Genomic DNA, 15,166 nt, shown 5'->3' on the forward strand with positions numbered 1-15,166 from the left:
AACCCGGTCCTGCAGATTTGCACTATTCAACATTAGGAAGATTAGACCCTTCCTATCAGATCATGCCACACAACTACTGGTACAAGCTCTTGTTCTCTCCAGACTGGACTACTGCAATGCTCTTCTAGCGGGCCTTCCGGCATGCACTATCAAACCCTTGCAACTGATCCAGAATGCAGCGGCGAGGTTGGTCTTTAGTGAGCCGAAGAGAGCGCACGTCACGCCTCTCTTCATCAGTCTGCACTGGCTACCAATAGCCGCTCGCATTAAATTCAAGGCACTGGTGCTCGCCTTCAAAACATCCACTGGCTCTGCACCAATATACCTAAACTCGCTCGTTCAGACTTACACACCCTCCAGGAACTTGCGTTCTGCCAGTGAACGACGCCTTGAGGTGCCATACCAGAGAGGCATGAAATCGCGGTCACGGAGCTTTTCCTGGACCGTTCCCACCTGGTGGAATGACCTGCCTATCTCAATTCGTGCGGCCGAGTCTGTAGCCATTTTCAAAAAACGTCTAAAGACACATCTTTTCCAGCAACACCTGACAGATCGAGAATAGCACTTATCATTCTATTCATTGTCTGTCTGTCTATTTTATTTATTAAAAAAAAAAAAAAAAAATCTGTTCTGTTCTGTGCTAGATTAACTGAGACTTGTTACAGCACTTGCATATTGTTGATATCGTTGCCCTTGGACTGCTCTAGCTGCTACTATTGCCCTCATTTGTAAGTCGCTTTGGATAAAAGCGTCTGCTAAATGACTAAATGTAAATGTAAATGTGTGCTGTGGTATCTGGCACCAAGATGTAAGCAGCAGATCCTTTAAGTCCTGTAAGTTGTGAGGTGGGGCCTCCATGGATCAGACTTGTTTGTTCAGCACATCCCACAGATACTCAATTGGATTGAGATCTGAGGAATTTGGAGGCCAAATCAACACCTCATGTTGTGCTCCGCAAACCATTCCTGAACCATTTTTGCTTTGTGGACGTGTGAAAGAGTTAAAGAGGCCACAGACACCAGGGAATACCGTTTCCACATGAAAGGCTGTACATGGTCTGCAATGCTTAGGTAGGTGGTGCATGTCAAAGTAACATCCACATGGATGGCAGGACCCAAGGTTTCCCAGCAGAACATTGCCCAAAGCATCACTGCCTCCGCCGGCTTGCCTTCTTCCCATAGTGCACCTGGTGCCGTGTGTTCCCAGGTAAGCCACGTACACGCACCCGGCCATCCACGTGATGTTAAAGAACACGTGATTCTTCAGACCAGGCCACCTTCTTCCATTGCTCCGTGGTTAGGGTGACCACCATCAAACAAACCAAATGTGGGACAATTACTAAGTTTGCGTGGGACAATGTGGGACATGTTACCGACACTAAAACATAACCTGAAACTGTTACACAATGTCTATCTAACTTAATAAAAACATATGTATTCTGCCTTTCAGATGATAAAAATACTTTGTTCTTTAGTCCCTTCCAGAAAACACCATTACATCAATGTAACATTGTACATGTCATTTAAATTCAACATCACTGAGCCCAAAGGCAGCAGGCATCAGATCTGACCAAGTCCAATAATGAACAAATAAAATATAAAGCAACATGAAATTAGTTCATTGACAGTCTTATATATTATATTATATATTAAGAATATAACCAATTTACCGAATTATCCATTCGTTTACATGGAACAAATCCGCTCCACATTTTGATTGACAGCCGTCAGAACCTACTAGTGACTGTGTTTACTCCTTTCTTTTCAACCATTGGATAGGATTTTAAAAACGGCTGTTGTTGTATTTGTGAAAGGCGGGATGTACTTCTGACGAAGCGCTGTTAAATATGTCTAGGTGAAAAACGATGCCGCAAAAAGAATAAATGAAATGCTTTCTTAAAAAGGCAAAAGAACGCATGCATGTCTTCTTATGATAATTAAAAACCAACAGACTGATGAAAATGCGGGACATTTTCTCAATATGCGACGTGCGGGACAAGGGGTGAAAATGCTGTGCGGTACAACGCAAAGCGGGACGGGTGGTCACCCTATCCGTGGTCCAGTTCTGATGCTCACGTGCCACTGTTGGCGCTTTCGGCGGTGGACAGGGGTCAGCATGGGCACCCTGACGGGTCTCAATGAGCTTTAGCCGCCCATGACCCTGCCGCCGGTTCTCCACTGTTCCTTCCTTGGAGCACTTTTGACAGACACTGACCACTGCAGACCGGGAACACCCCACAAGAGCTGCAGTTTTGGAGATGCTCTGACCCAGTCGTCTAACCATCACAATTTGGCCCTTGGCAAACTCACTCAAATCCTTACGCTTGCCCATTTTTCCTGCTTCTAACACATCAACTTTGAGGACAAAATGTTCACTTGCTACCCAATATATCCCACCCACTAACAGGTGCCGTGATGAAGAGATCCTCAGTGTTATTCACTTTACTTGTCAGTGGTCATAATGTATGCCTGATTGGTGTATGAATATAATACATAAGCAGGGTTTTTCCTACATTGAAAATTTTTTGGCGGCCGCCAAAACAAATTTTTGTCCCGCTAAAGCCTTATTTGATCAGTTATAGTGATTTATGAGTTATGTAGAACAGATGACTGCTGCACTTGCATTAACCGAGTGACAGAGAGAACGACCAGAGCTCCTACCCCGCTCGCACACTCTCTGTCTTCAAAATAAGCATTCTTAGCTTTCTAATATTTCACATATTACGTTAATCAAAATCAAAAAGTCGGAAGACCGAATCCATGTTGCATGTGGCGCTATCAGACGATGTTTTCCTTTAATTACCGCTGGGTGTGAATTGCGCTCAAAAAACATTGACTGATTCTCTGACCGACATAAAGCATACTTTCAATAAACAGGAAACAAATCCTATCCGGTTATGAAGTGTTTTCTGTGTGTTGACAAATCTTTCGCGATGTTCTAACAGACGGGATTCGCACACAACGCGTCTGCTAATGTCCGATTCGCGACCTAATGACACCTTTGAACCGAATCATTTTAGCGACTGGTTAGAACAACTGATCAGTCCAACACTGAACTCACGAAGCAGTTTAATCATTTACTCAGAACACTTCTGAAATGAGAACACAAGTGTGCTTACCCAATTTAGCAAGAGTGGATAGTAAGAGTTAGTTTTAATTATCCACAGTCTTTCAGCTTATTTATGTGGACAATGTGTAGTAAAATATAGCCTAAAATCATTTAGTTTAGACTGGAGTGAGGTGAACCCAGAACAAAGTTGTTGTTAGCTAGCTGATTGTATATGGCAGAAAATTAGGCTATTTGTTCATTTTTTTAATACTATTTTTTAATATTGATATGATTATATACCAAAACAATTATCAGTAAATAGTGTAAAAATTAGGAACAAAAACAAACATCAAGGTATCAAAATAAGATAAGCAAAAGTTACAAACTTTCTTTGAATTTATTTCAAATTTATTGTCAGTATTGCGCTTGCAGATCACGTGGGTAGGGTATTTTTTTTTACTGTGCGTGCGTGTGTTTGTGTATGGATGACCATGTCTGTCAGCCACCACCGAAGACCATTTTTGACCCAGGAAAAACCCTGATAAGGTGTTAGTTGCAATTAGTAGCAGTGTATTTGTATTGTTTGAACCCAAGCTCCCAAAAATGGGGTGAAATATTTTTTTCCCCAAAAAATAAAAAGTCATGCCATAGAGGGATAACAAAAACTATTTTCATGAAACATAAATTTGCTTATGTTATATTACTGGTAGAACACACAAATATGTACATCATTGCATGCTTTTATCCAAACGTTAATTTTGTTTTCTACAAGTGACCATGAAATACAGTATGCATTTTTGAAAGTGAATGTGATGAAATCTCTTACTGGTTTGCAATGTGTTTGCCAGGTCTGTCTGGTTCATCTCCTTTAACACGTGCAGTGTGATTTTCAGAATCCCCTCTTTGACTCTGTCCTGACCTTCACCATCATCCTCCTGCTCTCTCTCAGAGCATGCTGGGTAATCTAGGCTCAGTAATCTCTTGAATTTCTTCAGTTCTTTCTTCATCAGAGAGATGATTTTGGGCTTAAGTTCCTGTAATCCGTAATCACAGTGCATATTCAAAAAATGAACCATTTAGTAACAGAAAGACTCAACAAAAGTATCAGTGTACACAAGTCACTAAGTTCATTTGTGTTTAAATGATAATGGCCTTCACACCAAGTATTAAATATTTTTTATTTAGTTCCAGCACCATTGTTTTGAGGTCTCCTTTCTATATGTTTACTGGTTAGAGGAACGGTTAATACCCAGTCATTTATAGGCTATGCATCACTTAACCTTGTCAGTGATACATTAGGCTTGTTGCTACATCAAATTGTTATAAATTGAACAAAACCTCACAGGTTTCATAAGTATCAGTGTCACCTCACCAGGTGATGAATTAAAAAAAATCTAATTAAATGACAAAATAATAATTAGTAACAAATTATACAACTACTATTTGTATTCAATACATACTATTTAGCGTTAATGCTTGATAGTTATATTGTCAAAAAATGTAAACTAACGGTCAGCGATATATTAAAAGTTTATATATTGTTAATATATATAGTACATCATACACTTATATGCATACATACAGAATACTCACATAAAGCAATATGTACTATATATACCAAAAATCGCTGCTGCGTGTGCTTGACTTTGTTGTTACAGTCAGATGATGCATGCTGCCTATAGCTTCAGATAGTCTAAAGCCCTATTCGGACGGTAATTGTTTCTCATGCATACATTTGCACGCCACCTCAGTGATAAATGCATGCATTTGGATGTGCTTCTTATTGCGGTGGAAATAAGCTTCCACAGTGGTCTAAAGAGCAGGATGGAGTACTAATTATTAGCTTAATTTAAGAACAAAGGGAGGTCTACAACAAGCAGAAACCAATGTTTGTATGTACATGCATTATGTGTGTTGTTATGAAATCACCACAAACACATATACAAAAATATTATATGTCCCACCCAGAAAAACACGAAAAAAATCTTACCTTAAAAATAGAGTCCAACTGTTTCTTTTCAAGGGACTTTGATTCATCCTGTTTGTTACTGATCAGAACATTGGAAATTATTTATCAGAACATTTAAATATTCAAGCATTTAATACACAATATCACATCTATTTGTCACCATTATGTTCTGTTAGCTTCTTTATCATGGACATTTCTTGTTTACCTTCATTCTCATAATTTGCTCCTTTGTTCAGTTTTCTCTCTCTTAGTTATTATATTAGTTAATTTGTCTCAGCTGTGTTCTAATCATCCTTGTCTGTGTTTGCTATATAAGTTGGTCCCTCACATTCATTCTCTGTTCGGTCTATGTTACATTTAGTGTGTGTTGCACTGCCTGTATGTTTATTAATTCCCTTTATTAAAATATTGAATTGGAACTTAATCCTCATCTTTGTCTGTCTTCCGCAACCACCCGTGACACTATGGATGCATATATATTTTTCAGTGTTTTTTAACCCTGTTCCTGGAGGCACACCAACAGTAGGCTACACATTTTCAAACTCTTTCTGATTTAACACACCAGATTCTCTCATCAGCTCATTAGTAGAGACTCCAAGACCAGGGATGTGTTCGAAATCACCCCCTATTACCTTATATAGGGCACTATTTAAGGGGAGCCATTTGTAGTGGTGTCTGAAACCTTCGGCTGGATCCCAAATGGTAGGGATGGCAGACGCGAAACAGACGTTTCGGGGCTTTGCCGAGATCCCGAAGCGCAGATGTTTCGAAACACTGCTCCGAACTGTGATTCGAAACACCCATGTCACGTGACTATGGCTAAATGAAGCTTCAAAGTGTTTCATCAGGTGGCGCCTTCCGAAACTGCATTGATTAAAGGGGGCGGGAACAAGCCACAGAGTCACACATCTGTATAAACCTAATTCACCACAGTTTAAAAGTGAAGTAAATCCATCTTCACCTCGTGGGTTTTTGTGAGAGGAGAGTGATTTTGTGATAGCAGTGATTTTGTGATAGCAGTGAGATTTATAGTGCGCTTTGGTTAGTTATATTTAGGCTAGATTTAAATTAGATATATTGACTGATAGGTATAGACAGTGACATATAGTATAGATATAGTGACACATTCATATAGGCTAAGTTAGATAGTGACAGATAGATAGCACAGCATAAGTTAGATATATAGAATTATATAGATATAGATTCATAGGTGATATATAGATAGATATATTAATAGAATATATAAAAATGGAGGCTGCACGCAAGAGATGCCGTACATCTGTGGTGTGGGAGCATTTCCATTTGGAAGCACCAAATAAAGTGAGATGTGTGTATTGTGATAGGCAGCTAGCCTTCTGCAACAATACATCATCCATGTATTTACATCATCCAAAAATATTTGTGCATGCCAGCAACAAGTGTCCCTTGTGAGAGGATTTTTTTCAAAGGCTGGAGAAATTATATGTAAAAAAAGAAGTCAGCTGAGTCCTTCAACAGCAGAGCAATTCATATTTTTGAATAAAAATGTTTTGTGACAAATGTGACACATTGTGGCTTTATTTATTTTATTAATGTTCATTTTGTATAACAAACAAAATATATATAGTTCTTTACAATGACGAGGCTACAGGTTACAAAACCAAGATCATGTAGTTGTCAGACAGATGTTAAAAACAATTTTTTTTATATGGATCATTGTCAAGGTATTTCAGATCAACACATGGAAATGACCACTAGATGGCGCCGTAGAGACGGGTGTCAGATTGATTCGAAGCTTCGAAACAATATGACACATTTGCTTCAACTGCTTCAGTGCTTCACGAAGCCTCGGTCTGCCCATCACTACCAAATGGCAGACTTCTATGCACTTTTCGGTGTCCGTGTCCGTTAAGTCCACAAGACCGTAGGGCAGGCATTCTCAACCCTGGTCCTCGAGGGCCACTAATCCGGCAGAGTTTAGGTCCAACCCTAATCAAACACACCTGAACCAGCTAATTAAGTTTTTCAGGATTACAGGCAGGTGAGTTTGATCAAGGTTGGACCTAAACTCAGCAGGACAGTGGCCCTCGAGGACCAGGGTTGAGAACCCCTGCCGTAGGGTGTCCCATTCATCATTTTCGGTTTCAGAAGGGTGCTTGCGAGAGCCCCCTTTGCGGCCGTTATGTGCCCTCGATGTGCACTTCAGCTGAGCCTGCAAGTTTGCGAGCTACGCAGAGGACTTTACCCGGCAGTAAAATAGGCATTACGTCACGAAAGTGCGGACTCAGAGGAAGACCGTGAGGGTTTAGGATTCCATTTGAAATCCAGCCATAGTGGTAGTTATTGAGTACAATCATTCAATCCCACAATGCACCATAATAACGAGTGTACAACCAATGTACACTCAATAGCTAGAGAATACCCATAATGCACTGTGATGGTTGTGCTAAATTAATCCCCGCATCTGACCTGAAGATGGCGCCCGCAGCTGAATCATCCATCCATCCATTTTACAAACCTAATTTTACTAATTTTTACAAAGCTAATATCATACAGGTATAAATTCCTTTTTACTTGATTATTATATTGTTTACTTAAGGTTTATACTTGCTAGTTCCCTTACGAGAGTACTCTCGTATTGCGTTTTGCTAAAACGCTATGGGGAATTCCTTTCCTCGAGATATTGAAGCAAATTTTTATCCAAAAAATACCATGTACACGCAGTGCAGCTGCACAACTCTCAGTAGGAAGCAGCTGCGTGCTGATTGGCTGTGCCGCTGCAACCAATCAGGTCCTTCTAAACTCCCGCCACAAGGGGCAACAGAATTTGCATAGCCAAGGGTATATAAGACCCCGTCTCGCAAGGTTAGTCAGATTAATTCTTCTTCAGCGACTTGCAATCGTTGAGCTCCGGATCGAAGCCCGCCGTCGACACGCACCCAGCGGAATCCCTGCAGCCCTGAGGACGACGGATTCCAACCTGGTCTCCGCCTTCAGCCGCCTGCTGTTCCAGCTGCGCCATCCGGCGTCAAAATATCCTTTATACTATGTTTATGTGTGTACTGATGTGTGCGCTGCTGCCAACGCCACTTCTAAGAGCTTACTAGCTCTCCACCTCTCTTCTCTCGTGTCCGCCGCGTGTTTACGCCGCGAACAGAGAACATTGGTCTTCCGCCGCTTCAAATAAAAGCAGCGGACATACAGAGCACTCCTCTTCTCTCGTTCCGTCGCGCTGAGAATCGCCGCGGACGGAGAATGTGATATCCACGCCGCTCTATGGCGCCGCGGACATACGGAGCTCTCCCTTTCTCTTGTTCCGTCGCGCTGAGAAGCGCCGCGGACGGAGAATGTTATCCCCGCCGCGCTGATGATGCCGCGGACATACAGAGCTCTTCGCTCGCCTTCCTCTCTCATCTCCGGCGCTCTAAAATGGCCGTGGACAGAGAACGTTATATCTCCGCTGCGGACATACGGAGCTCTCCCCTTCTCTCATTCCGTCGCGCTGAAATGCGCCGCGGACAGAGAATGTTATGTCCTCGCCGCACTGATGACGCCGCGGATATACGGAGCTCTTCACGCGCCTTCCTCTCTCTCCTCCGCCGCTCTAAATGCGCCGCGGACAGAAGATGTGCACTTCTGCACACGAGTGAACTCAACATAAGCGCTCCTCACTCTTCCTTCTCTCTCGCTTCGCCGCCCTGATATGCCGCGGGCAGAGAATCCTAGAGGAGCAAGCGAACTCAGGCTGCTGGATATACAGAGAACGCGCTTACGTCACAGCCGTTCTCGCTGCACAGCGCGCGTTCGCTGACTAGAGCGCGTCATAACACGCGCTCTCCGTCTAGAGCATAACGATGTCATAAAATGGCTGCCTAGCTTGCGCCTTTTTTCCCTCAAATATCACTTCTCCCAGTCCCCCTATTCAGGCGGCTGGAGTGGTTCAATACTGTAGGTAATGTGTCCACTACATAGTGTGCACTCCTGCATAAGCACTGTTAATTCAGTGCCACAAAATCACTCAATAAACCTGATATTCTCCCAGTTCCCTTAGTTCAGGTGACTGGAGATGTAACATTGCAATAACTAGCCTGTGGCCAAACATGCTCAGTTGCACATTGACGCTGTTATGCGTTTACCTCTGTGAATTCGCTCGCTGGCGTGAAAATTATCGATCTGCACACAATGGCGGAAGAAGTCCTAATATGGGCAGAGCACAATCTGAGCTCGCTGAGAGCGACTCATGTGCCAGGCATTCTGAATTTGGGTCCGGACATGCTGTCCAGGTGCAATTCAGACAATTGGGGCAGTTCTTGGAGAGGCAAAAGTGGATCTTTTCGCCTCACAAGACTATGCTCAATGCCGAATATAATTCTCCAAGCACAAGGATGCGTTGGCCCACGATTGGCCCAACCTTCCTCTTTATGCTTTTCCCCCAATCTCAATGTTACCTCAGGTCATAGAGAGGATCAGGGAGAGCAAGTGCGCTGTGCTTTTAATAGCCCCGCTTTGGAGAAATCAACCTTGGTTCTCACTACTGAGTCAGATGTCAGATACAGATTCGTGGCCGATCCCGCTGAGGAGAGACCTCCTCATGCAGGCGGGGCGGCAGATCTGACATCCCCGTCCCGATCTATGGGCGCTTCATGACTGGCCCATCAACGGGTACATGAGAACCTCTCCGAAAATGTATTGAATACTTTTACTGAAGCTAGAGCTCCCGCGACCAGGCGGCTCTATTCAGGCAAATGGTCAGTCTTTTCGGACTGTGTAAAGCGCGAAGTCTGACCCCACATGATTGTGTCAGAAGTGCTTACATTTTTACAAGAGCTTCTGGACACGGCTCGTTCCCCCTCCACGCTTAAATTTATGTGGCTGCTATAGCAGCGTATCACATTCAAGTGAACGGACTGTCACTAGGAAAGAACGATCTCATTGTTCGCTTCCTTAAAGGGGCTAGAAGGCTTCACCCACCTCGCCCCTTTTCAGTCCCTATATGGGACCTGTCCACGGTCCTGGATGCCATGAAGAGCTCTGCATTGAGCCTCTGCATTCGGTGAGCTTAAAGCTCCTGTCACTAAAGACCGCTTTTCTGCTGGCGATCGCATCAGTTAAGCGAGTGGGTGATCTGCACGCGCTCTCTGTGAGCGCCTCGTGTCTGGAATTTGGGCCAAACGACTTCAAGTCGTCCTCAAACCAAGACATGGATATGTACCTAAGTGCTTTCAACTCCGTTCAGAGCACAGGTCATTCTCTCTTCAGCACTTTCATCATTGTTAGATGAAGAAGATGCTAATTTGCTCTGTCCTGTCAGAGCGCTGAGGATATACATAGAGCGTTCCGCTGCTTAGGCAACTGAACAGCTCTTTGTATGCTTTGGCGGCCGCACCCGAGGGTGTGCGGTTACAAAGCAGACCTTGTCACGATGGATAGTGGATGCTATCTCGCTGGCTTATGAGTCTAAAGATCTCAGCTGCCCTTTAGGCATCAAAGCCCATTCTACTAGAGGCATGGCCTCTTCGTGGGCTTGGTCTACTGGCATTTCTCTGCAAAGTTACAAATCAAAGTTACAAGTCCTTAAAGATGTATTCTGTCTAAAAAGAGAAGGCATAGCCTGACCTAGCTACGTCACTCAGTATAAATATTTGCATAATGCCGCCCAAATACACAGAGAAAGAAGGCATGGCTTCAGTTATCGTAGTAGTGTTGTCGCCGCCATGTTGTGGAGATGCTGTGTGTTTCTATGCAAAAGCAAAAGGCAGCACTTTATTTGACCTTTGATTTGATTTGATTTGATTTACGAATCAGTGGTTAAGATTTATTTTACAACACTGTTCCAGAACAGTAGCCTACAACCCAAAAATGTGTGCGTGTGCAGTGCATTTTATGGAGGACAATTTCCTGATGTGAACCTGAGCCGGCTGTGGACAAAGGCAATTTCTAGAAAAGGGGACAATTCCAACTTCCAACTCAAGGGCAATCTGACGCTTCTAAATCACAGCCAGCAAGTATGTTTTATTATTTGTTAACGTATTTGCTATTGACTGTTCAAATACAGTTTTTTTGCAGTGTAGAGTAGGCTAATGTTTATTGTTTGTCGTTCTTACGATCAAAAGTGTAGGGATGGATTTATGTTTACAAACATAGTATCTTCTGCTTATAACTTGTGGTGAAAAGATGACAAACATAGATGCACTACGTGATCTGTTTCACACTGGTGGCTCAAGTAGAGCTGAAGCAGCTTATTCGATCTCATTATCAAACAGCTGTAAAGATGAATGGAAAACGTTCAGATAGCCAGGCTACTCTTAAATACTGAAAGCACTCTTTGTTTATTGCTTGTAATAGGCTTCATTATTTACTTTTATATTTTGAAGCTATATTAGTTTACATATTTAAAATTCTTACCTGCACCATCATTGTGTTTTCACACTGGTGGCATTTGTCACATTCTGCTGAATTGCGGCATGTGTACTGCAAATACATACGAGTATCCGATCAATCGGCTTGGTCATCTGCATTTTTAGAATCCGACTCGGGCTCGAACTGATATGGTAAAACTGGTCTATAGTCTTTATAATTGCTTTGGAAGCTGAAGATCGCGATTATGGTAAGGCTGAACGATTTTGGAATAATCTAATTGCGAAAATAATTTTTTAAGCTTTAACAATAAATCAATGTATGGTAGAGGTGGGAATCTTTAGCGATCCGATTCCGATTCTGGGAGTAACGATCCCATTCCAAAACTATTCTTGATCTTTTTTTATTTTATTAATAAAACTTAAAATCTTTTTACATATGTTTAATTACATTACATAATTACATATGTAATAAGTACTTTTTAAAATAATTACACGTTAAAATTTTTTATTAAAACAACGGTAAGAATTTTAAATATGCAAACTAATATAGCTTCAAAACATAAAAGTAAATAATGAAGTGGAACAAAAAAGCCTATCTCGCACCTGCGGTTAAAAGCTCAGACATCGACCCAGAATCGTTAGAGAGAGCATCTTTTCTTCCACCCCTATTCTATAGTCCAACAAAATGTGAGATAGATTAAACATAAACTGTTCTGTTGCATAGCGTGCCAAGTTGATCCTTCCTCAGAGCTGACTGCTTTACTTTCGTGTATCAGCCTTTGCGGTTAAAAATTTGTATAATTTTATCATATCGCAATATTATCGCAAATGTGATTAATCGCTCAGCCCTAATGGTAGGGGGCGTTACATTTCTGACACCCACTTGAGGTGTTCGGCCAATCACAATGCACTGGGTCAGCTAACGCGTTTTAGACTGGGCATAGAGGAGCTACAATAATGTACAGTATCTAAATTATTTTTTTTAACATTAGAGGATGGTAACATATTCTATTACACCCAATACACAAAATAATGATCTTTGAATATAGCATCATATGATCCCTTTAAACAGGTTCTAAATAATGTACTCTTTGTATTTGTGTTCGTTTCATTTAATGTAAAACATAAACACTGAACCATGAGACTGTCCTCACCTCAGATAAGCAGAAGATTCTCTGAAGTTAACCGGTGTACCCAGTGATTCATTGCTCTTCATGGACACACAGCTGGGCTCAGGAGATTCTCCCTCAACTCCACTATAAAACAATAGAAGTTATGCAAAATTAAAAATAAAGTCACTCACATGGTGAGGGAATTGAGGGTTTCCCAACACATACACCGATCAGGCATAGTGGGTGGGGTATATTAGGCAGCAAGTGAACATTTTGTCCTCAAAGTTTATGTGTTGGAAGCAGGAAAAATGGGCAAGAGCATCAGAACTGGACCACAGAGCAATGGAAGAAGGCGGCCTGGTCTGATGAATCACGTTTTCTTTTACATCACGTGGATCGCCGGGTGTGTGTGTGTGTGTGGCTTACCTGGGGAACACATGCCACCAGGTGCACTATGGGAAGAAGGCAAGCCGGCGGAGGCAGTGATGCTTTGGGCAATGTTTTGCTGGGAAACCTTGGGTCCTGCCATCCATGTGGATGTTACTTTGACATGCACCACCTACCTAAGCATTGCTGCAGACCATGTACAGCCTTTCATGTGGAAACGGTATTCCCTGGTGGCTGTGGCTCTTTCAGCAGATAATGTGCCGCCACAAAGCAAAAATGGTTCAGGAATGGTTTGAGGAGCACAACAACAAGTTTGAGGTGTTGACTTGGCCTCCAAATTCTCCAGATCTCAGTCCAATCGAGCATCTGTGGGATGTGCTGAACAAACAAGTCAGATCCATGAAGGCCCCACCTCACAACTTACAGGGCTTAAAGGATCTGCTGCTAACATCTTGGTGCCAGATACCACAGCACACCTTCAGGGGTCTAGTGGAGGCCATGCCTCGATGGGTCAGGACTGTTTTGGCTGCAAAATGGGGACCAACACAATCTTAGGAACATTCATAATGTTATGCCTGATCGGTGTATAATAATGCAACAAGTTAAGTTTCACCCAAAACATAGTTTTTGTGTGAGTAAAGTTGGAAAACTTGTTTGTTCTTAATCTCCAAACCCTTCCCCCATTCTCATTCTCAAAACATGTACAGCAGGCGATAAGGTCAAAGGCGAAAGTAAAACTTATCCGCAAACAATTAATGCTTCAAATAACAATAGTCAAAAATTAAAAGCAGTGAATTTGTAGTAAAACCAAAGCCATTAACTATTCATAATCAATTAACCAAAAATGTATTTAATATTCTTAACTTGAAATTAAGAGAAATCATTCTCTCTTTACTTTGATATTGATGTAGAGAGAATTGGTTAAAAGATCAGTGTTGATAACCCAAGGTTTTAGGTTTAATCTCAGAAAGAACTGATCCATGGCAGGGTTTCACAATAAAAAATAAAGTTTCAGTGATAAAGAAAAGAACAAAAAGTTTTACACACATCTTAAAGCACATGTGCCAGGTTCTTAAAAATGTACTCTTTTAAATTGTTTCACATAATGTAGAAAAATTTATAAAAATTATGAAATAATTATAAAAAAATAAATAAAAAAAAAACACTACACCATGAGACTGTCCTCACCTCACATCAGCAGAAGATTCCCTGAAGTTAACCGGTGTACCCAGTGATTCATTGCTCTTCATGGACACACAGCTGGGCTCAGGAGATTCTCCCTGAATTGGACTAAAACACAGAAATTAGACACAAACTGATTTCACCAAGTACAACATGTTCCTGGATCAACATCTTTGTTTATCCTGGAACAACATTCTTATATTACTAAAGTTATATTACTTAGTTATATTACTAAAGTGTAACACATTTGTATTGTTAAATAAAACAGAAAAGTAAATATATATCATGCGAGTTCTGCGGCACTGCCAACATGTCTATTTACAACTATCTATTTATTTGCAGTTTTGACAGATTCATTGATTAAAAGTTTTCACACTCAATGAGTTTGCGCTGAACTGACTGACATTCAGACCGGTTTGGAGCTTAAAAAACACTTGAACTGTAAAAAGTGCTCAGAATTGTCTCACCTCTTGACAGCAGGCGTGTTATGAACCTCAACAAGACTTCTTTTGGCAGCCATTCTGTTGCTCTGTCTAAAAAGTAGATGCAGACAGTGGGTCACAGCCTTAATCACGGTAGAATGTACTGTTGTTGTAATACTACAACCACAATGACACTTTGAAGTATTTAGTTGATCCATAAATAGTTGAAGATAAGAAAAACCTCAAAAGTTTTACAATTACATTCTGTTATTCTACACATACACAAAATGTAATTTTAAAATTGTGTACTCACTGTGTTTCTCACATGTCGCAACTTGAAATGAACTCCAATAGCGTTTGGAAGCTGCTTATTGTCTCACATCGCTTGAGAGTAGTTTGTTCTAGTATAGTCAACTACAGAACGATCTGGAGATGGAATCACTACTTTCCAGTTCTACAACTATTGCAGTAAGTGTCACCTATCCAGGGGCGGGACATACTGTAGAAAATGATATAAGGTAGCAAAGGAGTGGCATTCTGACTAGGAATGACACTCGTGAGTGGAACAATAACACTAAATAATAAAATGAAGGACTAATTTATCCAAATTATTAATTAAACATAAAAAATAAAGGTAACACTTTACAATAAGGTTCATTAGTTAACATTAGTTAACTACAGTAGTTAACATGAACTAATAATGAACTG

The 15,166-nt window shown here is 41.4% G+C and overlaps 1 protein-coding gene across 1 annotated transcript in view; it reads right to left on the reverse strand.

The window, feature by feature from the left end:
* LOC307118021 (NLR family CARD domain-containing protein 3-like) overlaps nt 1–14,928 on the reverse strand; it is a gene marked incomplete at its 3' end in the record, with an annotated part of 44,564 nt that extends 29,636 nt beyond the window's left edge. The window contains exons 1-6 of the mRNA XM_079803313.1: nt 14,772–14,928; nt 14,504–14,569; nt 14,043–14,144; nt 12,510–12,611; nt 5,039–5,096; nt 3,875–4,082 (exon numbers count right to left, since the gene is read on the reverse strand). Coding sequence (XP_079659439.1) covers nt 3,875–4,082; nt 5,039–5,096; nt 12,510–12,611; nt 14,043–14,144; nt 14,504–14,556 — 523 coding nt within the window. The 5' untranslated portion in view covers nt 14,557–14,569; nt 14,772–14,928. The remainder of the gene's footprint in view (nt 1–3,874; nt 4,083–5,038; nt 5,097–12,509; nt 12,612–14,042; nt 14,145–14,503; nt 14,570–14,771) is intronic.
* Nucleotides 14,929–15,166: the final 238 nt, after the last annotated feature.

The sequence above is a fragment of the Gobio gobio genome (genome assembly GCF_949357685.1).
Source record: "Gobio gobio genome assembly, chromosome: 21".
Lineage (NCBI taxonomy): Eukaryota > Metazoa > Chordata > Actinopteri > Cypriniformes > Gobionidae > Gobio > Gobio gobio.